The sequence below is a fragment of the Protopterus annectens genome, chromosome 10.part0 (assembly GCF_019279795.1).
Source record: "Protopterus annectens isolate FY-2018-M chromosome 10.part0, PAN1.0, whole genome shotgun sequence".
Classification (NCBI taxonomy): Eukaryota; Metazoa; Chordata; order Ceratodontiformes; family Protopteridae; genus Protopterus; species Protopterus annectens.
This window is the reverse complement of record NC_056744.1, coordinates 1,256,508,427-1,256,536,170: the sequence shown is the minus strand read 5'-3', so window position 1 is coordinate 1,256,536,170 and position 27,744 is coordinate 1,256,508,427. Positions and strand designations below refer to the sequence as shown.

General features: G+C 38.3%; 1 protein-coding gene across 1 annotated transcript in view; it reads right to left on the bottom strand.

Moving 5' to 3' along the window:
- Nucleotides 1–27,744, bottom strand: part of PAPPA2 (pappalysin 2) — a 2,663,723-nt gene that overhangs the window by 1,761,065 nt on the left and 874,914 nt on the right. The window contains exon 5 of the mRNA XM_044085971.1: nucleotides 8,882–9,074. Coding sequence (XP_043941906.1) covers nucleotides 8,882–9,074 — 193 coding nt within the window. The remainder of the gene's footprint in view (nucleotides 1–8,881; nucleotides 9,075–27,744) is intronic.

Sequence of the window (27,744 nt, the reverse complement as noted above, 5' to 3'; positions counted from 1 at the left end):
GACTTTCTGACTATAGTGGCAATGTGGTGGTCAAAAGAGAGGTTGCTGTCAACCTGTGTTCCCAGATCTCTTATAACACCTTCTGTGTTCGGTGGACTACCATCAATGTGGTAATTCAAGGAAACCAGGTTTTCCCAAGTGGGATGATGGCACATTTTTTGGCAGTGAGCTTAAGGCCATGGTTCTCACACGAGTCGTTGGTGTCATTGAGGCCTTTCTGTATGAGGTTAACATCACTTGGGGAGTTAATAATAACTCCCAACTTGTAATTGTCTGTGAACTTTGTCAGCCAGACTCCCTTCATGTTGGCTGGGACGTCAAAGGAGTAGATACCAAACAGGAGACGACCCAGAACTGAACTTTGTGGGACTCCACTCATGACTGATTGACAGTCTGACTTGGAGTCAGCCACTTTCACACTGTGGGTTCTATCTGTGAGCCAGTTTGCAACCCACCTAGTGATATAGGGGTTGATGCTTAGCTTAGTGAGTTTTTCTATGACTCCTGAGTGGTGAATGGTATCAAAGGCCTTGGCCAGATCACGGTAGGCTGTATGAACCACCTTGCCTTCATCCACAGCTCTGGTGACTGACTCAAAGAAGTCGACCAAGTTGAGCAGGCATGATCTACCTTTCACCAAACCAAACTGTTTAGCATCCAGAGTCTGGAGATTCCCTATATCCTTGTTTATTAGGTCCATGATGATGTGTTCCATTAGCTTTGCATATCAGACTCGTCGGGCTAATTGGGCGATAATTCCTGGGGTCTGTAGTCGCTCCTCCTTTGTGGAGAGAGATGACTGTAGCAGTTCGTCATTCAGTAAGGACAAAGCCTGAGGTTAGGCTGTTATTGAACAGGGCACACAGGTGAGGTGCCAGTTCCCTCTGTAGTTCAAGTAGAACACAGCCAGGGGTATTGTCAGGTCCCATAGAAGCTGTATTCTTGGCCTTGGATAGTGCTGTTTTAAGCTGTGCAGAGTAATACTGTGTGGCTGGCAATCTACTGGTATTGTGATGGGTCCTTGGGTCCTTTGGGGGGAGAGGGATAAAGTTAGCACTGAATCTGTCAGCCAGTATATTGGCAATATCTGTTGGCTCTGTATAGGAGGTACCATTGTGCAGTAGCTCAGAGCAAATCTAAGTATTGCAGTGGAGATTCTTTACATAACTATAGAAGGCCTTATGGTTGTCTTTACTATATGCTGCAATTCTGTTTTCATAGCTAGCTTAAGAGGATTTGATGAGGGATCTCAACCTTTTGTTGAGGCTGATAAGGGAGTTTTTCCAGTCTTGGGACTTTGCCTTATTCTGAATCAGTTTCCTTCTTCTGTTGTAGAGTATGTTTATGGCAGGGGACCACCACATTGGCTTCCTTTTTTTTTATTTTAGGAAAGCATCTTAGTTCTATTGGGTATGGCAACATCGATGCATTTGTGTATGTGTTCGTACAGTGCATTGTTGTATGATTCTGCTGTCATGCAAATATTCTCCATTTGCATGGGTGCCGTGAAGTTAGCCACCTCTGTTTTTAGGAGCCCAAAGTTAGCTTTGGAGAAGTTTTTCATGGTAGTTACTTTTGTGGGTGGTGAGGGTGGGAGGGATGCAGATTTCCAAGATGATTAGTTTGTTATCGGATCTAACCGAGGAGGAGTTGACTATTGGTGTAGAGCAGTGGTCGCCCATGTTAGTAATGGCCAGGTCAAGGATGTTGCTACCTCTAGTGGGGATAACAACAAGCTGGTCCAGAGCATTGGAATTAATGAATTCCAGAAAGCATTGGGCAAGTGTATTGGTACATGAGTAGTTTTCCCAGTTAATGGAGGGATAGTTGAAGTCGCCTAGTATGTGAGTGTTAGGTTGGACCCTAGTATTCTCCAGGGTGCTTAGAATCATGGAGTGTGAGTCTTGGAATATGGTTGGGGACCTATAGCAGACTACAACCTGAATCACTGTCTTACCCAGTGTTAACTGCAACTGAAGTATCTCAGATGTGTTATGTTGGGCTACCAGTCTGGAGGTGTGCATATCCTTTATGAATATGCAACACCAACCCCTTTGCAGCTTCAGGCCATGTTCTGAAGCCGAAAGGTGTAGAATGAGTTATAGCCTGGTAGTGCAGAGGTGGTTTCTGCTGCCTTGAACCAGGACTCTGTTACAATACAAATGTCGATGTTCTCCATTTTAAGGAGTGCTTTGAGTGAGTGCATTTTGAGATTTTGACTTCTAGCGTTGAGCAGCATGACTCTCAGATTGCATTTGTTTGTAGCTGTTACGGTGGTAATTTGGTCTTTGGAACACAGCCTAAAAAAGGCACTATAGAGGTGAGAAGAGCCTTGGCCAGTATCTGGAAGCCCAGGGGTGACAGATGCAGGCATCTCTGGCAAAGCATCGAGGTCTGTCAATCATGTCATCCCAGGCAGACAGATACTGGATCCCCTTAGAATGACACTAGAAACTTAGCCAATTGTTAAAAGCAATCATTTTCTGCTTGTACTGTGGTATCATTCTGGGTGATGGTAGAATGCTGCTCAGAGCTAGGGTCATACCTGCCTGGGCTACATAATCCAAGAGCTCCTCCATATCTCTTTTCATGTAGTCAAGGGAGGTATGTCTCAGGTCATTCACACCCACGTGTACAATGACAGACTCATATTTGTACCTGTTGTTGAGGGACCTGAGTGCGTGCATTATGTGGTGGATCCTGGTACCTGACAGGCAGCTGACTGTTCTTATTCAGCCTAGTGAGTGGGACATCAGTGTGCCTCACTATCAAGTCACCTATGACTAGTGTGTTGGGCATTCTGTTTTGCCTTAGGGGCTTTGGTTGAGTGGCACACTGTTTAGGAGAGTTATGTGTCTCGTCATTAGTGTTGTGTTGTGTTGGTTGGGTGTGTTTCTGCCTTGGAGGTCTCTACTGTTTGTGTAGATTTTTATTGAGAGCCTCCCACGAAGGTGGGTGTGTGGTTTTTGTTTTTATGTGAAGGCAGTGCTGGTGTGTGTTCTGGTGGGCTATGTGTTCCATGTGGTGTGGTGCAAGTGTTGACCTTCTCCTCTTGACCAGCTATTCCGGTCTTGGCTGGAGAGTGCATGGCTTTCAATTTGGATATATAAATGCATCTCTCACAAGTCTGAGTGTTGGGAGATAAGAGGAGAAGGTTGTCAGTGTACATGAGACAGTTAGTACATTGCCTCAGGATGCCCAAGTTCACCAGGTTAATAGGAGAAAGCACAGGGAACTGACCTTTAGACATGCCTGGAGGGGTGGGCATTAATAATAAGTACTGGAGCTGTTTCCTTGTAGAACATTTAGTGCTGGTAGCTGTTTTGTGTGCTACAATAATTGCTACAAGAAGTCTGGTAAAGTGCTAAACCAATATGCTAGTAAAAGTGCAGGAGAGGAGAGAACTAACAGATCTAAGGGAAAATTTGAAGAGCAGACATTGGCACCACTCAGAAGCTTACAATCATTCCTGGATACAGCAACTCTGTATCTGGACTAGTTGAAAGGGATGGAAAAAACTGTCCAAATGGCCAATAAGCTACTATTTCTGGGCCAGAAACCACTCCTCCTGTGGTAGATAGGCTGCCTATATAATCACAATAAGGTTAACTTTGAGTATATTAAAAGTTCTTTCAACTTAGTATATTAGTCTACTGTTTGTAAAACTCATTCTGTGAATGTTTGCTTGGACACATTTCATACTCTCTGTATACAACAAACAACAGTGTGTGTAAAACATAAAAATAAAAACATTCAAGATGGAGAGAATGGTGGCATAAGTGGATCAATAAGCTCATTAGAAAAAAAGGCAGGTGTACACGGTTTTTAACAAATCCCCAAACAAGACAAACAGGAAAGGTTAATTATGGTTTCAAGGAGAATAAACCAAATGTTATTTACTGCAAATTTCTCTGTGAACAGAGGTTGACTAGGCTCTGTGTCAAGCTTATCTAGTGCCAGTTTATAAAATAGTGCCAGGGATGTAGTTTAAAGCTATTAAGCAATCAGTGTAACTGCTATAATCAGAAAGTTATGTAAATATTGTCTGGCTGAGATCATAAAGAGCGATGGATAATATACTGCTTTGTTTGATATTAATCAACAAGATTTCTTGGATTTTTATGAGACTGTGAACCTGGCACTGGAGAACGACTTATGAGATTTTGCCATTTGCTCTGACCTCATAAAGGAATTTGCCACTTTACTACTCAACAAAATAATCAGCAGCCTGAATGCATGCGACATTAAAACAGTCATGGTCTGGTAGACTGAAAGAAACTGGTTATCTGGGAGGAAGAAATAACTGATTGTTTAGGCAAATAATCTTCATGAGCAAGTATATCTAATGGTGCTCTCCAGGGCCTTGACCTGAAACCAGTATTATTTAAATAGATGTTTTCTTGTTCTTTTCCAGTTATGATAAAAGGCAAGACAGCTAAGCATAAAGATAACAGCAAACTAAGTACACAGATCTCATTCTCTTTTGATGTTGCTAGAATTAACAACTATATTAACAGTATCGATATTTGAGACAGGGATTTAAGCCTCATATTTTGTGTTTAGTTTAAAGTTTAAGGTTGTACAATTTGGACCCTGTAGATTAACAGGCCCTTTAAATCTAGATGGTAATATTGGGTCTGTGACTGATAGCAGACCTGAGAATCACAATCAGTAATAGTCTATTACTCTGTAAGCACTCTTCATTAGTGAAGGCTAAAGCAGTAAGGACGTTGGTCCTGCTTTTCAGGTTATATCTGATACAAGCAATCCACACTGACATTTTATGCAATAGAGAATAATGTAATATTCTCTGTGCACTCTCAATTAAAAAAAATTATATTTCTGAACTAGTGCAAAAAAAGTTTAATAGGAATTTCAGCATAAGTGGGAGTATTAATAATCTGGGAAATAGGCCAGACTGAATTCATACAGATTTATTTATAGGCTCATAGGCAATAAACTATGTATAGTTTGTGGAAATGTTATGACTCTTCATTGCAGGTACATTCAGATCTTGATGTATTTTCCAACTTAAAAAAAAGACACACACAAACACACACACACACACACACACACACACACACACACACACACACACACACACACACACACACACACACACACACACACACACACACACACACACACTCACACACACACACTAACCAGCTTTGTGCTTCTGCTTCCTTTAAGCAAAACTTTTAAATTGGAAATGTTTATTACCCATGCTGTAGTCAGACTCTGAAATTGTTTGCCTATATTTAACACTTTATGAACTTAATACTGTTTAAAGATCATATTGACTCACGGGTCATCAATAGGATGTACATGGATAATTGAAAAGAGTTTACATATTAAGAGATTCACACAATCTGAATGAAGGTAAAAGCAGAATGTATGACCTTATGAACTTATAAATGCTAACAGAAGATAATTAATAAGCTAAAATATTTTATAAACACTGCACTACTTATATTGAATGAAAAATATTGTGTTCTGAGACAGTCATGGTTTATTTTTGGGCTGCCATGTAGTCTGCTTGAGCAAGAACCTTCCTTACTGCTAGGTAGAAAAGATAGCTGGTGCATACTAGACATGTGAGGTGAGAAAAATGGACTTCTTATATCTCCAGGGGTTTCATTAGAGGTCTTTGAGTTGCCTGCTACATTGTGCACTCTTGACTACTGATTCAAGCATCACAGCATATTCACAGGCTAAGTGCTCTTCTGTGAGGGTGGCCTGTGCTGTCTCATTGGCAGGGGATTTTACAGGATGTACAGGAGAAGAATTGTGACATGGTAACTTACAATGTTACAATACTTCATAAGAGACTCACTGTTTCAGCACCAAACCAACACAGAGTCTGTATTAAGTTTCTAAAACCTGAAGGTAAGGTCTTCATGCATACCATCTGTTACCAACTTAAAGCTATCAAATGGATAAAAAGAGCACAGCTACAACAGATTTTTTTTTTGTCAAGTAATTTCAAAGCTCTAAATAAGAACTGAATTAATGGGAGAGATTGGCAATTTATTAAAAAGTAGAAACAGAAGGTGCTTATATGATACTCCATAGTATCAAATGAAAACAAACATGATACTGGAAATCTTTGCCAGGGTCAGACTAGCACTGCTTTGCAGATATTTACATTCTGTTGCCCATTAAATATACATATATGAATATATATCATGCTTATGCAAATATGTAAAAAATGGAGTGACATCTACAAATTTCTTTGAGGCAGATTGAAGATCACATCTGCGCAAACAAGACTGACAATTATAGTTTGGGGAGATCTATTATGGTTAGAGAGATATTAATAGTTGGTGTAATTATGATATTATGTATAATAATATTTATGTATTAATAGTAATGTTTATGTATTATCTAATTACTTCTTCATTATAAAATCACTACTATGCCTAACTGACATATTAATATCATTATTGTGAAGAGGAGTCCGCTGAAGAACTTTCAGATTTTAATTTTTTTTAACCTTTTATAGTTTGGTTGCAAAACTACATTCTCCAGAGTTTGCTCATGCAAATGCTGTCTGGAAAGGATATCTGCAGGAAAATAATAATTTGGTGTTGGTTGGGGCTGATGTTTGAATATCTGAGTATTATTTTTTTATTTGTTTGTATGCAATATTTGGACAGCTTTCTAATTTGTTTATAAGTCTGATAGTTATTTTGGGTTCTATTTATGGGCCAGGCTTTCTGGGCTTTGTCCCCTGCTTCATTATTTGCTTAGTGTTTTTGGATAACTGGGGGGGGGGGGTGAATGAATATGTTTATTTTTTTGAGGGGCATGCTCATTTAGAATATTTAGGACGGAGTTACTGAAGTTGACTATGGCATCCTTTAAGGGAAGACATTTGAGGTTTCTCCAGTTTACTTGCTTTAGGTTGGACACTAGGGTGTCTGAATTAAGTTGGGATAGTTTGCAGACTTGTTTATTATATTGCTGTGTATGGACAGCAGCCTGATGACTGGTAACAAATATAACAAGGTTGTCACTAAGAGAGTGTGACAGGGTTCCAGAGAATGTGAAGTTATTTGGTTCAGACACTAAGATCCAGCCTACAATTGCATCACTTTTATTCTTTTTATTGAAATGATTGGGGTTGAGTAAGGCCATATAAATTTACAAAATCAATAGGGTTTCTTGAGGAGACTGAGAGCTATTTATGTTGATGTCTCCCAGGATTATATTTTGCTTGTGGGAGATTTGATGATACCTAGATTAGGAATTCTTCTGGTGTGGTAAAGTTTTTACATCAGGGAGTATAGATACTTATTTTGTTAAAGGTTTTATATGGGTTTAGTATGAAGAAGTGATAATGATATCAGCATAACTGAATTGAGGAGGGGTGCAAACAGGGAAAGTTAATTGGAGCTCATTTTTATAAACAATAGCAACTCCTCCTCTTATGTTTTTTCTGTCTTCTATTTATATGTTATAGCCTGGAGGTAAGATTCTATTATTATATTTCTGGTTTTAGGCAAGTTTCTGAAAGAATGACTATATATGTGACATGCAAGGCTAGTTAAGCATATAATTCTGTGATTTTAACACAGATACTCCAGATGGCAATGTGAAAGATGCATAATGATGAACCAATGTGAGGTGGGATAGTTCTGGTTTTAGCTTGTAGGGAAGCTGTTGCTTGACATGTAGGTTGGAGGTATATAGGACCAAGGTTGGGATGTATATCTCCACTTAGTTGTAGGTGAAGTAGAGTATGGAGGTAAAGGATGAACTATTTTATTTTGGTTTTATTTTCATGCCCTAGTTTTGCGAGAGTTTGGTTAAGAAGGTACAGACTATACTTGAAGACATGTATATAGGCATTAGGGAAATGACTGGAAGAAATTAAGAAAGTAATAACAGAGAAAGGAAAACAAAACTTGGGATTTCTTGGTAGAGTGATTGTGTTGTGGGTTTGATAATATGTGCATGGAGTCTGGAATGGGGATGAGAAGAGGTTAGGTGGGCCAGGAGTACGAGTGGGGAGTAATAGTTTTATTGAACATTATATGGAAAAAACTGTGTGTTGCCAGCCCCTGTCCAGCTATCCCATTATAGGCTGGCAGCTCACCTTCAGAAAGAACCATTGCTGTGCTGCTCATAGTTTGTATCCAGTTTTCTGGCACTGGCTGTCTAACTCGTTACTTCTAGCCACTGCCAGGCACATGGCAATGCCAATAGTTATCTCTTCTGTGTACTCTTGTACCAAACTGGATGTTCTGCAAGCCTGGCACTAAATGTCCTACTTTTCCTTTCAAGTTTGCTATTGGTTAAGGAAGAAGAACATGTCTTTTACAATTCATGCCATGTACTTGACTGAAATACACAGTCTCACTTTCCAAGGATAATCTCACTGATTTTAATGTTAACAAGAAAATTCATCTTGCTTGGAGCATAGAAAAATTATGGACATTATGCTTGAATAAAATTAGGATCCCAGTATCATATGATTGTAGATTAACACCAACATTCTCTTTTTGCATTTAGCCAGAATTTATTCTTCTTAACCGTGAATAAATGCATTAACTTCAGATAAATGTTTGTAATCAAACCAGAAAAGAAACAATTAGTTATGCTTGCATGAAAAACATCACATTTTTCTTACTTCAGAACTTCCATGAATGTTTTATATCTAATCCCATACTCTATTGCTCATTTGTCTCATAACTCCAAGTAAAATATTCAAACATACTCTGTGGCTTCTGCTAAAATGATTACTACAGATTATGTTGCCCATATAGAAAATTCCAGGTTATCCTTTCCACTTTTTCATATTCCTAATAGCACAGGATTTGATACCAATGGATTACCAGTGTGACATTTTAAGCAGCCAAAATCTATAACTTATTACCTTTCAAAAAAATTACCACTGATTGGAGGTAGCCAATAAATTGTAAGAGAATGTTCCGTCTGTCCTATTACCATTGGAGGCATGGGTACAGGGGCAGAACTTTTACGTATACTCCACTTGTCATACAGTAGGTCAAGATAGCAGTGCATCCGTGCCACTTGGTTTGGAGTGAAGCTGTCTGTGCAGTCATCATCTTCAGAAAAGATAAACAAAGAGGAAAGATATTGAGACAAAATATAAACATATTTTCACCAGTAGATGGTATTAAATTACACTCGATATTGTGGAACATGTTGCAGTTTTGCTGCCTTGTAAGATACAAAAAACAAAATAAAATCATATTATTTGGTATAATTTTTTTTCCTGGAGATTATATTAACACATATTCACAAACTGTTTTTCAGTGCTTTCTTATTAAAACAGAATATGTGCATTTCATATATTTTAAATGTTAACTACACAACTGCATTTCTTTAATCTTTCCTCATTCCTCTATCATTCTTTCTTTCTTTCTTTGGCTCAGAATTATCAGTGATTTTGAAAAAAAAACATAACTTTTTAAAACAGAGTAAAACTGAATTCCAGTTGTGTAAGATGAATTTACCATAGCAACAAATACTCGATTGATCAGTGCTGGAGTAGCCTTAGCTATATGGGTTATATTCTGCCAAGGATATAACAGCTTGCCTGCTTCCAAAGCTTCAGGGTACCTTCCATGTACCCAAAATGTCAAGCAGCTTGAGCTGAGCTGACTAAAAGACAAGTTTGGGTGCAAAGCCCTTCACAGCTTTCCTGGCAGCAGAGGTAGGAAGGCTGAGCCCTGAAAGGACATGGTTAGGAATAATATAAAATAAATGTCTGCACCCTAGCATAAAAAAACACACCAAAATTAAGGGGGAAGGAGGGGAGTGGCTATATAGAGAATTAGCAGTAGGTGTGGAGTGCAGAGGACTTGTCCCCCTGCAAAAACATTGAGAAAATTTGTTTTGAATTTGTCAAATTTTTCAAAGGTTTTATATGTGAACTTAGATTATGTCACATTTTTAAATGTTTTTTACAGGGGGGCAAGTGCCCCTGCTAATTATATATGCCAACTCCAAGGTCATACGACAGTGGGGAAACAACATAAACCCTCCTAGTATAACTTCAATTTGTCAGTGTTTTTCAGTTTAGATATTTTTCTCTTAATCATTTTGCTGTCAATCTTATGTTGCTTAGATCATTTCAGGTTCACCTATACATACATGTGTATATTTATACACACACACACACACACACACACACACACACACACACACACACACACACACACACACACACACACACACACATGCACACACACACACACACACACACACACACACACACACACACACACACACACACACACACACACACACACACACAGGCACACATAGATTATATACAGATTGAAAAATATGATATAAAAATTCAAACAGCCTGCCAATAATATACATTTGTTGTAGCTTGGATCCTGGCATCTTGTATCAATAAAATGTACCACTTTCCCAGCAGTGCTGGATTAAAATGTAATATTGACTGAGTAAATGGAATTGGGTAATGAGAAAAGTTATGTATTCCATTCCTGCAGTACAGGCAACTGCCAAGCATCAGTAATGTCACAGATGCCAATTTTTTGTTGACTTTTATAAAGGTAAAATCAGTTAATTGTCTGACTTGGTTGCCTTAGAATTGGCACCAGACATGATGAGTTTTCAATTGTCAGGGGACAACTTAGTGCAAAGCATGTCTGTGACTGACACTGAAAAGATGATTCTATTGCTTTCATAGTAAAAAAAGCATACACACTTGATTGTTGCATGACACTGCCACAACTTTACAAATAAACCATATCTGCACAACCTGTCTGATGACTTTATCCTTAGGGTGTATGTGTGATAGAAAAAGTGTACTGTATAACTGTCATTGTCTGAATTTCTTCAGACTCCTGCCTTGCTGTTGCTTTTGTTATGCACAGTGAAATGACTCAGTCAGTCTCTGCACAAGTTGTCTATACTGATACAATAATGTTCACTTTTGTAACTTAAAGCCACTGTGTTCTTAGAGCTCTCAGCTCTAAGAAACAGACAAAAAATATGAGGCAAAAATCTGGATAATCTGTGAAAATCTGTAGAGTTCAGAGGTATGATTGACTGTTATCCCAGATAATGTCTTCATTTAGTGGCATGGACACTGGACGGGGGGTGGGATTACCAGCTCACCCACCCTGTGAGTCTAGGGAGGCAGCTTGTACTCATAACACAGGTGACACCTAGTGGGAGGACTAGGTGTTGCATCCATGGAGAATGAGCCTGCTTTTAGCTCATGCTACCCAGGATGCATTGTACTAAGCCAGGGAAAAGATGTGCATGGAGATGGATATGCTTCCCCACAGTAGGCACCATTTAGAGTTTAGAGCTTGTGAAGGTTATGAAGGTAGTCTGCTTGGTCCAACAGACTGGACCACTCACTACTGCTTGACATTCAGCTGTTCAGTGAATGAAGGGGCTGGTGAGGCTCTACAGCCAGAATAAAGGGACTATAGCAGGATTGTAGGGAAAATATGCCAAATTTAAATGAACCGGTAATGTTTTACAAGCAAATCTTTTAATCACCTCACATCAAGTCCAGTAATTGTACATATAGTATATACTGTTAATGTCTTTCAGTATTTCACTGCATTTTTAACTTTTTATTTATCCTTCTTCACTTCAAATTCCCTACATGTCTCCTTATGCTTTGTCAAATAATATATGTAAGCCTTCTGTATCTACATTACTTTGTTTAAATATTATTGCAAATATTTATTAATGCAAATTGACAAATAGATAGATAGATAGATAGATAGATAGATAGATAGATAGATAGACAGACATCTATATATCTATGGAACCATGACTAAATCCTGAAAGCCCAAACTACCGATGCCCAAAATCCTGAGACCAAATACTCGAAACACTAAAATACCAAAACATCAAAACTGTGAAATTCAAACTACCGAAAACTACATTCAACATACACCACACACATGCACATACACACACCGTCCCCCAGAACACAAACACACAAATCTAAACTACAGACCCCCTGCACCCCCCCCCCACACCCCCCTACTTAAATATTCCAACTCCAAGGTCGCACTACATAAGCAAACACATGAAACACCACCACACACCAACATTCCCCTCGCACACACACATCACAGTCACAGCACACACTTACAAACTAAACCCTAACCAACACATTTAAACATAGATACTTACCTGACCTTCCACCATACCACAACACCAGAAGCGCGAATGTCAAACTCCCGATGATCGGGATTTTGAAATTCGCACTTCTGGTCTTTCGGTAATTAGGGGTTTCGGCTATATAGTATCGAAAGTTTGAAATTCGGTATTTCAAACTTTCAAGATTATGTAGTGATCCCATATCTATCCATCTGTCTATCTATCCATAATGAAATATAGACAGTGTAACCTAGTACCAAGGAAATGTAGTTTTTCAGCCTTAAGGGTAGTACACCCTTTGCTTAAGGAAGAACAAATCAACAAAACAGGAAATTAGTTGTACAGACATGACTACTCTATATCTGATGAAGCTCTGTCAAGGGTGAAAGCGCTCATCTCGTTTTAACTAAACCATGGTTTAAACAAGCAATTCCAGCTTGAATCATTTTTTCCTTATTTATAATAAGAATGCAAGGGGATCTTTGACGTGGGTCTTACATAAGAAGTTGTGACAGCCGACTATTATCGTAATTTGTATGCTAATATTTAGAGCAGTCATTCCTGTACAACTTGTTTTCCCTTTTTGTTTATTTATATCTACCTGTATAAAATCTATCTATATATACATATATATGGGTCCCAGTCAGAAGTTCAAGTTTTCAGAAACCCAAAATCAACACCATATGATTGATTTTCCGAAAACTCGAAGCTTTTGAATGGAGATCACTGTACAGTGAGGATCAAGGAATTTACCCTTTTCCCCACTGTAGTGCGATCTTGGACTTGGTATATATAGTATGCTGGGAGTGTGGGGGTCACAGAGGTGCTTGCACCCCCTGCAAAAACATAGAAAAAAGGTAGATTTTTGTTGTTTTCCAAAGTTCAAGTTTTTGGAAACTCAATTTTATCATCTTGACAATATGAATTTAGAGTTTGTGAAAACTCAAGCTTCTGACATAAACCAATATATGTATATATATATATATATATATATGTGTGTGTGTGTGTGTGTGTGTGTGTATCTATATTTCTATAGCCATATATATATATATATATATATATATATATATATATATATTTATTTCTTTTTGGCTTTTCCCAGTTAGGGGCCGCCACAGCGGAACTCCGGTCCGATAATGATTGCCAGTAGATTTTTTATGGTGCCGAGTTGCCAGCCCAACGCCCAACCTTCAGCAAAGGTACGCTCATTAACACATGTCTTTCGGAGGCCACTCGACCATGGGGAGGACATGCAGACTCCACACAGAAGGCGCTCCAGCCGTGAATCGAACAGGAGGACCTCTTGCTGTGAGACAACAACTCTACCACTGTACCACCACAGCATATATATATATATATATATATATATATATATATATATATATATATGCATATGTACTACTAGTTGAAAAGACAGAAATCCCACATTACCAAATCCAAGAAGATTGAGATGACAATGCCAAAATGTCACATGAACAAGCACTTGGAACACTGATAACTAACTCTGGGAAAGTCATCACTTATCCATCACTATAAAAAACACAAACTGAAGCAAATCAAACCCACTGATGTGGGGGTCTTCACCCCCATACCATCAATGTGGGGGGCTGCACCCCCGCACACCCTCCCTAACTAACTATCCCAACTCCAAGATCATACTACAGTGGGGAAAGGGCAAGGTTCACCATGGTGGCCAAGTGGTTCTTTTCCCATTGTAAAATTCTGGTGTTCCTAGTGTTCATTCATGTGAGGTTTCGGCAATGTTGTTTCTGTCTTGTTAGATTCGGTAATGTGGAAATTTGGTCCTTTCAGGTAAACCCATTATATAGCTAGCTTAGATTTTGGCCAAAGAAGTGGCTGCGGATGGTCCTTGGACCTTTTGGCTTCTCCAAGTTATTAAACATGCTAGTGGTAATTTTGCAACACTGAATTACTACACTTAAGTGTGCTGGTGCATCTAATAAAAGTTCCACAAATTCTGACCTATGTGACACCCCAGGTTCAACATAGTAATGTTGGTACTTTTCAGAAGTATTGCAAAAGCTATGTCAAAGAGCTCCTTGTTAATATGATACCTCTCATTTTTCATGTTCAGCCATTTACATTTTGCTGCAGGAAATGGCTATTTTGCATCACAGTAGAATTTATACTAATGTCCACAAGAACTACTCATAAAACCGTATGTTTATACTGGGAGTATAACTGTCAAATAGTACTAAAGTTAAAACTGTGCATTTGTTTAGGAGATCTCAGCATTGCATCTCGGATTATTTACAAAATTTTCTTCAAAAATGTACATGTTAATTTCAGTACAGCTCCTCATCAATACTAAACGTGTAGCTTTTCAGAGCTACAATAAGATGCGCTGTTTGCCTTTTCAAATCACTTATAACAGCACAAATTAATAATGTCATCACCTACATACATGAAGTTCCAGCACACTGTACAGGATATAAGAAAGATTTTCAAAACAATCATAGTTAAGGTGCAGTTTATCTAAGAAAAAAAAAAAAGTTATGTTAATCCTTACAATATCATTTGGTATTTGATTCTTTAATTAACACTTGAAGCTGGCAAGGAGTATGCAGGACTTGGGAAGGCCTACTTAGAAAGTTATACATTTCATGCCCTTGAGCTTTCATACATTCCCGTTCTCTCTAAGGGCACTATTTACGGGCACCAGTTCATTAATGCAGTTCCCAATTACCTGCGATCGATAAAATTCAAACTGAACCCATAAATAAAAATAAAGAACGGGACAAAGAAAAGGAATTTGTAAAAGTAAGAAAAAGTACAGATGAAAGAAATCTCTCCAGCAGCCATAGCAAAGTGCTAAAAAATCAGGGAGTGAGTTGCCACATACGCAATGTATCTTATTTCGAAGCAGCCAGGCTGCAAGGCCTTACATGAGAGATTCCCAGGCAGCAAAGCACCTTTTAGGAGTTCTGAAACAAAGTGAGCTTTGCATCTCACGACTGAGTCTGATGAACAGTGCCTTGTAAAAGTACAGAGGTAAGAACAAGTAGCCACCACTTTCTTATCAGAGAAGGGACAATTATGGAAGGAAACTATAAATGTGTGTAGGAAAAGTGTTTGGCCATACATTTGTAGGTGTTGTTAATCACTTGGTTACTGTTTCCTAAAAGCTATCGTATTTGTAAACTTTGAATAAATATATGTTGTGTTTATTAACACTAATCACAGTATTTATAGCAACTGCAGTAGGATGGTTTAAGTATAATAAATGCACACATTTTTGTATTTAAATGGTTTAAGTATAATAAATGTACAAATTTTCATATTTATAATTCAGACATATAACTGACTTTATTGTATTCTGTCCTGGGCTGTTATAACAAGTGCATCTGCTTTCCCACTACAGTATCTGATCTAAGCAAGGAGAGCTGTATCCCTTCCAACAATCTTCTTCTTCTTCTTTCGGCTTTTCCCGGTTAGGAGTCGCCACAGCAGATCACCTGTCCGCTCATGATTGGCAGTGGAGTTTTACAGTGTCTAGTTGCCAGCCCGGTGCCCAACCTTTCAGAGCAGGCACACACACACACACACGCACACACACACACACACACACACACACACACACACACACACACACACACACACACACACACACACACACACACACACACAAAATATTTTATAAAGATATTTCAAGTTACTAAAATACACTGAGACCAGTTTGGATAGGAATACCACTGTCCTTAAGATCACCAAACAGTTTCTAATAGACTTACACAGTTTCATTAATACACATAGGTTGAATTCTGACATAATATTCATTACTTTAGATGTGCAGTCATTATTTACTGTCATTGCTAATGACTTAGGTATTGATTCAGTTAAAAAATATTTACTCAAACATGGTGGCCTTGAAAATAGATATATAGACTTAGTTTGTCTTTTTTTGGAAGTCATCTTAGAAAACAATATTTTTGTATTTGAGCAGGACCTTTATATCCAGTGTGATGGCATAGCTATGGGCACTTCTTGTGCCAACAGCTACACCAACATGGTCCTGGCTCTTTGGGAGGAAGATTGCCTTTTCATCCTTGATTTATTTAAATGGCATGTGCTATTCTACCGCCATTTTGTTGATGACGTCTTCCTCCTTTGGCATGGTAAAGTGGAAGAACTAGAGTCATCTGTAATTGATATAAATAGAATGAGAGGTTATTTGAAATTTACACACAATTATTCTAATACATATATAGAATATTTGGATGTATACATAGAAAGAGTCATGGAAAATTTTGTTACTACAGGTGTATATAGAAAACATTGTCATAGGAACACCTTGCTGCACCGATGCAGTACGCATCCCCACTATATTTTTAAGAACATCATAAGGGGACAAGGTATGAGAATATCGCGCCTGAATGCCACAGATGCAGGCTATCAGAATGCACTATTTGATTTTAAGAATAGGTTGCTAGCTCGAGGCTATAATGATATTGAAATAGAAAGAGGTCTTGCAAATATGGATTTGATTAGGGAAGATAGAGCTGCACCATATTTTTCTACTAGAACTATACATGATAGGGCTGTAAGACAAGATCCCAAGGGTGTTAAAATACCTATGTATTACACTAATGATAATGGAGCTATTTTTAACATAATTAATAATCACTGGAAGATTCTTATGACTAATGATAATTTATGGGATATTGTTGGTAACAAACCTTCTTTTAGATATAAAAATAAACTTAATCTTAGAAGAATACTTTGTCATAGTACACACAGCAACATCTCTAACCACATTACAAAAACTAGCTCATGTGGACACTGCAATTATTGCAGTTATATCAACACTAGAGGTTGTTTTATCCACCCTGACACTGGGAAGTCTTATAGATTTAAAGTAGATGCTAATTGTAACACATCACATATTGTCTATTTAGCTGAATGTAATTTATGTTCTTCATTTTACATAGGTAAAACTAACAGGATGTTTCGCACTAGAATAAGAGAACACTGATATGCCATTAAAGTGCATTATATCAACAACGCCTTAGCCAAACATATTATGATGTTAGGTGAACAACATACATTCAGTTTTATGGCTATAGATGTCGTTCTACCTGATATTAGGAACAGTACTGAAAGAAGGGAAATGACCTGGATTTTAAAACTTAGAGCTGATAGGGGTTGTGGGTTAAATGAGAGGGCTTCTCTCAAACCCATTTTAAAATCTCATAGATAAAGTTAATTTGTAGATCTACATATTTAGTGTTTTTATAAGTATTTTTTGCTACAGTTTATATACAGAATACTTTTTATATTTTATGCATTCTTATAGAGCTTGTTAAGTACATTATTTATTATTATATATGTGCCTTTATTATATGTTTATTTATGTTTTCTGGCATGAGAATTTATACACGTCTTTATATTTAGGAATGCATCTAAGTTATAATACAGATCTATAGGAATGTAGCTATTTTAGCTTTATATATTTTATATATGATGAACATGTTTATTATTACATTCAGATAGATTTTTTCTATATATACTAGACTTACGTATATAACATACAAATAGTTAACATTGTGCCTACGTCATAACTGTCTAGGCCTCTAGGAGTTATAAAAGGAATGTTTGTCAATGTGTGTTGTTTGGTCTGATGAAGCTATTGTGAAAGCGCTTACCCGTGCACACTATTTAATTGGTTTTAACGTCAGCAGTATCGTTTGTTATTCGTTTTTTACAACCAATGCATGGTTGCTTCCACCAAAGGATTTTTGCTTGTTTTTCTACTTATTCTTTATTGTTGGTGTGAGGCATTTGCTCCATTTAGTGTTTTACTCTGTCTTTACTAAAATACACTGTCAAATATATAACAAGCCTTTGGGAATGCATGGCTAATACTTCCCAGATAGAAAATAGCAATGTCAGAATCGAGACACAAAATATATGTGTGATTAAATCTTAACATTTTATAGTTATGAAAACACTTTTAACACCTCCCTTAAAGAAATACAACGCCTGAGACAAAATCATTGGTTCATTAAACAAGCTAATCATTGACAGACTGCCAATAAAAACATAGATTGGAAGACAGACTGAAGGTAGCTAGTTTGTTTGTGCGTGTGTGTTTTGTGTGTGTGTGTGTGTGTGTGTGTGTGTGTCTGTCTGTCTGTCTCTCTATGTGTGTGTGTGTGTGTGTGTGTGTGTGTGTGTGTGTGTGTGTGTGTGTGTGTGTGTGTGCGTGTGTATGTGTGTGTTTATGTGTTTGTGTCTGTGCCTGTGTGCGTGTGTGCATGTGTGTGTGTGTGTGTGTGTGTGTGTGTGTGTGTGTGTGTGTGTGTGTGTGTGTGTGTGTGTGTGTGTGTGTGTGTGTGTGTGCGAGCATGCAGGCATGTGCGTGTGTCTCTGTATGTCTGTGTATATCTGTGTGCATGTGTGACGGAGAAGAGTGATGAAGGGAAGGAACAAAAGAATAATGATCTAACAGCTAATTTCCTTCTTTCATTTTCTTTCCTTCTCAGCTGTCTTACAAATCTGTATTCAGATAGTGAAAGATAAAGTGTATAACAATCAGTATTTGTTCTGAATCAGTTATTTTGTAGCTGAGGCCTACAAAAAGGGTTATGTATTTTCCACAGCCAAGAAATGAAAAGGAATTAATTTATCAGCTATAGAAAAACGCTTTGCAAAATCCATCCATCCATCCATCCATCCATCCATCCATCCATCCATCCATCCATCCACAACCCCTTTTCCCATTTGTGTACATGGAGTCGGGGTGTCACTTCAACATTGACAGTCATCTAGAGCCAAGGCTTACACCACCAGTTGGCTAGCCCTGCCGCAGAAAAAAACAGTTGAACATCACAAGTTTTGAACAGTTAACCATGCATTCCTGACATGTACAGCCTGGCCAGCATTTGTAAATGCTGTCAAGAAAACAGATTTAACTGCATCCTTATAGCCTCTTAATGTAATCAAACGCTAGAATCTGACAGGTCATCAGAGTAGAAGATGAGTTCTAATGTTCACAAATACTGAGTGTTTGGAGGTGAGAAAACTCTGCTGTTATTGCATTCCTTGTAAAGAGTCATACATGTTGTCCTATCTGTATTGCTCTAGGCATTGACAATGAAAGATTGTTTAAGCTGTTTAGCAATAGATGGAAGAGGCAGAGCATGATAAACATCATTCAAGAAATTAAGAGAGACAGAGTATTCTGATAGAGTCTTGGAATTATGGAGAAGCCTAAGAAAATATTTTTCTGAGGTTCTATATCTTTTACTCAGCCTTTTCATCAAATCATTTTATTCACTGAGCCTAAATACAGAGTCATTGCAAATAAAGTGAACACTCACAAACAACAAAGACCCAGAAACTACTGCCGATCATTTCAACAACTATTTTAGCAGTACATTTCTCTCTCTAATTAATAACACTTCTTCACCTCTTACTTTTCCCACCAAAGGAAATTCTCATACTCTTTAACTTGATTTCCAACCATTTCCTACCTCATTCATTACAAAAAAAAAAATCACCTCTAAAGGTTACTACTTTATCTGTAGGCAACTTCCCTGTGGAATACATCAGTATGACAGGCGATGTACTTTCCTACCCAGTCTCCACCTTGATCAACCAGTCCATCAAAGAAAGCTATGTCCCTGCACTGTGGAAGAAATCCTACATTAAACCTCGCCATAAAGAAGAAAAATCCCCTGCACTATCCAGCTACTGCCTCATTGCTATTCTATCTCTGCAATCAAAAAGTTTAGAAAAGTGTATGCATATGCAAATATCATTGATAATGATCTCCTCTCACTAACTCAGCACACCCTTTGTCCTAACTACAACACCACTACTGCTCTCCTTCAATTCACCAACACTAGAATCCTCCACTGAAAAAATGGCATTATAGTCTTCTCCTTATTTCTAGATCTTTCTGAAACTTTTGACACTGTTTCCCACCAAAAGCTGCTATCACAACTGTCCCTCGTTGGTGTCTCCCTCTCTTTACTCTAGGAACACACAAAAACACAAATCCAACTAAAAAATAAAAAAGGAAGGCACCCGAAGCAAATGTAACACACTGTTTTATTACCACATTAAGTGCTTTCGTTCGCCAGATAATTGAACTTCATCAGAATAACATCCAAACCAAAAAGCCAGCTTAAATAACTTTAAAACCACATGACTGAACCTTAATTGAACCAATTTCATTCTTAAAGGTTCCTCATCTTTAAAAAATCAAAAAATCATGCACTATTACAACTCAATACAAGCTCTAAAAACACTTATTTTAAATGTATAAAAAAATGCAATTAAAACAATTCTTATGCTTTGGTTAAAACCCTTTTAAATGGTAAACATAGATTTTAATTTTAAATAACTAGATTTAGCTATAGTTTCGGGCGGCCACTGTGTTGCAGCAGTTAGCGTTGCCGCCTCACAGCAAGAGGTTCTCCGGTTCGATCCTTGGCTGGGGTGCCTTCTGTGTGGAGTCTGCATGTCCTCCCTGTGGTTGCATGGGTTTCCTCCAGGTACTCTGGTTTCCTCCCACATCTCAAAGACATGCTGTAGATGGATTGGGCACTCTAAATTGGCCCTAGGTGTGAGTGCGTGTGTGTGTGTGTGTGTGTGTGTGTGTGTGTGTGTGTGTGTGTGTGTGTGTGTGTGTGTGTGTGTGTGTGCCTTCTGTGGAAGGTTGGGTGCTGGGCTGTCAACTCGACATCGTAAAACTCCACTGCCAATCATGAGCAGACAAGTGATCCGCTGTGGCGACCCCTAACCGGGAAAAGCCAGAAAAAGAAGATTTAGATATAGTTTCATTAAGTCCAGGTTTATTTGCAGCATTACATCTTAACTGCCATTTTAGTTCCTCATACTCTAAATAAAGGTCTGTTGGTCCACTTCTTTGTCCCTCATAAACACAATCAATAGCTATAAAGTTAAAGGAGTGGGTTGGAAAGTCCTTAATGTGCTTATATAGGTGTTGTGTTAGTCCTCTTTGGATATATTGTACCCATGTTGGTAAAATCTTTTTCTCAACTGTCTAACAGTTTTACCAGTGTAAAATCCTTTACATTGTTGGCAATTTGCAACATAGACCACCCTCTTACTATCACAATAATACTTCTGTTTCAATTTTATGTTGTCAAATCCATCAATAGCTACCCCTGGTCCTTCTAAGATGTTTTTGCATTGGGAACAGTAACCACATTAAGTCATTTTTCCTTCTATAACCTCGTGTACTGTTCTTTCCATCATCATCATAAAGCAAACATCTTTCTGATATACTATAATAGGTTTTTCTCCTACTTTATCGAAAAATCAAATATGGCCCAGTTCTTACATATAATATCACATATACCACTAAAATGTAAACAATATGGGAGAATAAAAGCTCTATTCTTTACTCTCTTAGCAACAGACTTCAAGCTGTCAAATGGCAGACATACCTTTCATCCTTTATACCAGTCTCTGTTGGTTTTCCCTAGGGTTCAATTTTCATTACTATTTAACATATTCAGAAACAATATGAGGAATACAAACAATCAGTCAGTAGTGCAGAATGCAGATAGTTTCCACATTCATCTGCTACAATCCTGCAATAAAGAAATTCAAAGAAATCATCCAAGAATCTTTGTCTTCTATTGAATCTTGACTTTCTAAAGCAACTATCTGAGAAGAAACAATTCAGTTTTATCTGCTAATAACACCATAACAAATTGTACCTCACACAAAGTTATTGACGTTAGCATAGACAATAACTTAAAATTTGACCGGCATGTACAACAAACCATCAAAAAGACACATCAGAAGCTTGGATTGCCTACAGGGCAAAACCTTACCTTATCAATACTATGAAGGAGTCCATCACATCATCATACCTCCTCCCAACTCTACTCTATGCCTCACCAGTATTTATAAACCCTGTTACTACTCAAAAGCTTAAACTAGAAGCAAGCTACAATAAGATTGCCAAGTTCGCATCATAACATAGGTTCATAGTTGTGCACTAGGCTAATGGCCCTGGAGCCTTTACAAGCCTAGCCCATGGAAGTGCCCTGGCATCATGCCGCCCGATGTTAGTTCCCAGTGCCTCTATCAAGTAGAGCCACTGGAGTGATCCCCAGGGTGAACATTATATTACCCATCCACTCTTCAAGATTTCTCTTGAAGAGGGTCAGAAAGGTGTTCTGCTTGACATGTATAGAAAGTCGATGCATGGACAGTCTCTGGGTGAGGAACCTGTCCCTCCAGCATGTTCTGTTGATTGTGGTAATGAGGTTGAGATCTCTGGAGCATGTGGTGCGGAGGGATTGGCATTTCTTTAGATGTAGCATTTCTAAGAGAGCTGGATCAAACATGACTTTGTAAGTCAAGCAGATATCACCTCTTAGTAGGTGATATGAGACAGAGAATAGCTGGAGTCTTTTGAGACTGTCTGTATAGGACATGTGTTTAATGCCTATGATCCTCTTCATTAAGTACTTCTGTGGCATCTCCAGCTGTTGCAGGTGTCTAGTGAGGTACATGCCAAATGGGGCATTATACTCGATGATTAGTCTAATGAAGGAAGAGTAGAGAGAGATGATGACCTCTTTCGTCCTGGATGCAAAACCCTTGGTAATGAGATGTGCCACATAGAAGGACTTTGTGACTACAGTGCCAATGTGGTGGTTGAAGGAGAGGTTTCTGTCAACGTGCGTCCCCAGATCTCTTATAATGGCTTCAGTGTTCAGTGGGCTCCCATTGATGTGGTAATTAGTGGGAACTGAGTTTTTACCAAAAGGGGTCGATGACGCATTTTTGGCATTATGCTTAAGGCCATAGTTTCGACACCAGTCATTTGTCTCAGTGAGGCCTTTCTGTAGGATGTCTTTATCACTTGGGGAGTTAGTAATGGTTCCGAGCTTGCAGTCATCTGTGAAATTGGTCAGCCAGAATCCCTTTGTGTTGGCCTGGACTTTTGAGATGTAGAAGCTGAAAAGGAGAGGACCGAGGACCGATCAATGTGGGACTCCACTCATGACTGGTCAGCAGTCTGACTTGGAGTCCACTACTTTCACACTGTATGTTCTATTTGTGAGCCAATTTCCAACCCACCTAGTGATATAGGGGTTGATGCCTAGTTTGGTGAGTTTATCAATAATTCCCGAGTGAGGAATGGTATCAAAGGCCTTGGCCAGATCGAGCTAGGCTGTATGCACTGCCTTACCTTCATGCACACCCCTGGTGACTGACTTCAAGAAGTCAACCAGGTTGAGCAGGCATGATCTCCCTTTCACAAAGCCAAATTGTGTGGGGTCTAAAGTTTGGAAATTTCCTATATCTGGCCCTACCACTGCAAATCCCTAAAGCAGCCCATTTGGCTGGAATTACCTAACTACCTCACATAATGTCAACCTATCAAAGCTAGCCTTAGGCATAAGCCACAACGCTGTCCATATCTGAATAATATTCTGTAGCATTATTGTTCACCTAAAAACCTTCATACCAGTAACAAAAACCTACTGACAATAACAAAATTGAACAACTGTGAGGGAGGGTCCCTATATTTCACATATGTATCCAAGCTATGGTATTATCTACCATATCTCTTCAAACAACTAGCTAGATTAGCTCCCTTTAAAACTAACATAAAACAATTGCTAAGAAAAACATTGGTCTGCTCATGCTTGTCTTCTGGCTAACCTTAACATTGCAGTACTCTTATTGGCATCTATTGGAATATGAATCGATTAATCACCAAATGAAACAGAAGGACCTGAACAGTAAATCAGTCTACCTGTACTACACAACGAATGTAAGTTTTTGTTATTGCTATTTGTGCTATTTTACATGTACTCGTTTATTACAGTTGAAAGACATTTTATTGATCATGTGCGATATCCATCTGTATACGTTGTATCTAGCTTTCTGTTCTAACATTATGTCCTATTATTCTTGTAACAAAGTTTGTTTTGCTTATGGAACTTTTCTCCACAGTCCTCCACTCAAAAGTGACAACATGCTCAGTTAGATTCTCTGGGTAACCAAAAGCAAATATAAAAATAAAAAAAAAATAGATAAATAAATACACTGCTGACAATTGTATATTCATTCTTCCCTTACAATGTACTAGTTATCTGGACATTTTGTTGTTGCTTTGCTTTTTAGAAGGTTTTATACTGCCAATAACAATTTCTATTCTTCTGTTAGATACATCAAGAACGGCAGCTTTGTGGTTGTGGTAAGGTAAGCACTGCTCCCCAGCTTCCCTGCATGACAATCTCAAGTCATCAGCTTTCTACAGGTAGCGCTATCCTTTTAATATTTTTAAAGTTCCTTTATTTATAGTAATTCTGAATACATCCTCATAACCTAACTTTGTCTGGACAGGCAGTGCACACAAAGGTACTAATTTCCTTCATCTGCATAGTGCCTTGCATATTGTCCTGGAGCAAAGAGCATTTCTCCTACAATGCACAATAATGCACTAAGACTTTTACAAAAATACAACTTTATGGCCCTTGCTGATTGCTCACCTTTCATTTCAACATTAGGAAACATTCTGTATTAATCTGATTGTATACTCACAATCTATTGTCTGCCCTCACAGATGGTTAGTCAGTCAATGTGTAGTGCAGATGTTCTAAATGATAAACTACTAATCTGATTCATTGCATACATGCTTGGCCACCACTAGGTTAAGTGCTTTTATACTAATTTGTCTCCAGACAAAAACTGCTTCATTCCTTATCTACGTAACCCAGTTTTCCCCTTTAACAGCCTCTTATTATAACATCAATGTTACATGTACAAAACAAGATTCATTTGCGCACCTTTTATTTCACACATCATGCCCCTGCAATTTCCCAAGCTTTGTCACATTTCAGAAACTTTCATTAATATTATTAACTCCCTGGCCTTACTAAACTACTAAAATAAATCCCATTATTTATTACCTATATGTTTATGTACATAACTAAGTCTACATTAACTCAAACCAGTATCAACTTTAACATTGACTTCTTCTACAGCCGTAGCCAAAGATGCATCTGTACTTAACCATAACTTTCTCATTCCTTCTCATTCCTAACAACAGCTGCTATACTTTCTAACTACTAATATCTACAAAACATTTCCCAACATCATAAAATTACTATAATTAATAACAAGCCAATAATAAGCCAAAAGAAATAACCATAAATGCCTTATTGTACCTCAAAAATATTCATTAATAAGTATAAGAAGGAAGAAACTGTTACAAAAGAGAGTAAAATCCCATGAGTGGAGGAGCTCCCTGGTCAGCCTCAGTAAGAAGCTGAGATCTCTTATAAGATCCTCCAAAGCTAGCTATGAAAACAAAAGCGCCACTAATTCTAAGGACAACCACAAAGCATTCTATAGCTATGTCAAGAATCTCAGTGGCAACACCCAGAACTGCTCTGAGTTACAGCACAACAGCACGAAAATTACAGAACCAACTGATATTGCCAGCATCCTGACGGATAGGTTCAGTGCTAACTTTACCCCCCCCCCCCCAAAGGGCCCATATCTATACAGGAAGAATGCAGAGTCCCTGTAATCACAACTATGCAGGTAAAAGCTGCACTTTCTAAAGCCAAAAACACAGCATCCATAGGACCAGACAACATCCCAGGCTGCATTTTACACAAACTTCAGAACAAACTGGCTCCCCACTTAAGCACCATATTCAATAATAGCCTCGCATCAGTCTTTGTGCCCACTGAATGGTGCACAGCAACAGTCATCCCACTCCACAAAGGGGGTGCCACCACTGATCCCGGTGTCAGAGCCATGGCCTCAAGCTCAATGCCAAAAAGTGCAGTGTCATCCCCTTTGGTAAAAACTCTGTACCCATGAACTACCACATAGGCAGCAATCTACTTAACACCAAATGTGTGATAAGAGACCTTGGGACCCAGGTGGACAGTAGTCTCTCCTTTGATAGTCACATCGCCACAGTAGTCAGGAAGTCCTTCTACATGGCACACCTCATCATAAAAGGGTTCTCATCCAGGAAAAAAGAGGTCATTGTTCCTCTCTACTCGACACTCATTAGACCCATTATAGAATACAACGCCCCTTTTGGAATGTACCTCACAAGACATCTGCAGCAGCTGGAAAGGCCACAGAAGTACCTCACAAAGAGGATTACTGGCCTCATACAAATGCCCTACACTGACTGTCTCAAAAAACTCCAGCTTTACTCCATAGCATATCACCTACTCTGAGGTGATCTCTTCCTAACATATAAAGCTATGTCAAACCCAGAAATGTTTGACATGCTACACCTAAAGAAATCCCAATCTCTCTGAGCTACACAGTCTAGGGACCTAAACCTTGTCACCACAATAAACAGGACATGCTGGAGGGATAGATTTCTGTCCCAGAGACTTCCCATACTCTGGAACAGGCTACCCATCTATGTCAAGCAAAGTTATTCATTAGCACTCTTCAAGAGAATCTTGATGAGTGGATGGGAAATAGGAAATACACCCTGAGGATCACTTCTGTGTCTCTGCTCGACAGTAGCACAGGAAAATAACTTTCTTGCATGGCGTAAGCCAGGGAACCTGGCTATAGGCTTACGTAGGCCCTTGGGCCAATAGCCTAGTACCTACCTATGAACATATGAACCTATAAATACCTTTTGTCTACAAAACCTTCAACAAAAACACTTGTGTTATAAGCTAAAACACCACTTCTTAATATACTATATACCACTACTACTATTATATTTTCATCTCAGCAGTGATACAGAATCCAGCCACTTTCCAACCTTGTTCAAGAAAAGCTGCAAAGTACAGGGATTAAAAATAATTTATAACAATTAAAAAGTATCTGTAACAAAAATATAAGAGCTACATAACTGGTTATACCAACACAAACCAGATGTTTTGACTGTCAGAGAAACTTTGCTCAAAGCTATGATTTCTCATGAAGAAATACAGAATTTAACATCATTTGCAAAGATTTCACCACCAAAAGAGTTATGGAGTAGATTTATTACTATCCAGTCAGTTAAATAACTGCCACTGAAGTAACCATTCCACAATTTAAAACACTAAAATGATCCTTTGTCTTTTCCATCTAAGTCAAAGCACCAAACTCCATTAAGCAGTTTTATACTTATATTCAGCAAACACAAACACTGTCTAGAAGATTATCTAGAAGATACTTTATCCTGGATAAAACCATCAATTCATTTTCATGGAAATTTTAAATTAGACTAGTCAAAACAATAACTAACTATATGGCTTCTCACAACTCATCATTCATCCTAGCAGAACAGGAAGATTAAGCAGCATAATAAGCATCCTCAGTTTGATATTAACATCCAGTACCACTCCTGTCACTGATGTTGAAGTACAGCCAAACAGTATTTAGTCATTTATTTTATTTTATTTATTTATTTACATTTGTTGACTGGGAGTGTCCGACTGGACGTAGGTCCATTTTAAGCGGAGGCCCGGGGAGAAAAGCTCCACAGTTAAAATAAACATACAGTAGTTACATTGGATTACTTAGCGATTAACAATTTAACATAGCAATTACTTACAACATATTTACAGATGAAGAACATAGTACATCAGTAGACAACTAGAATCTTTATCCGTGAAG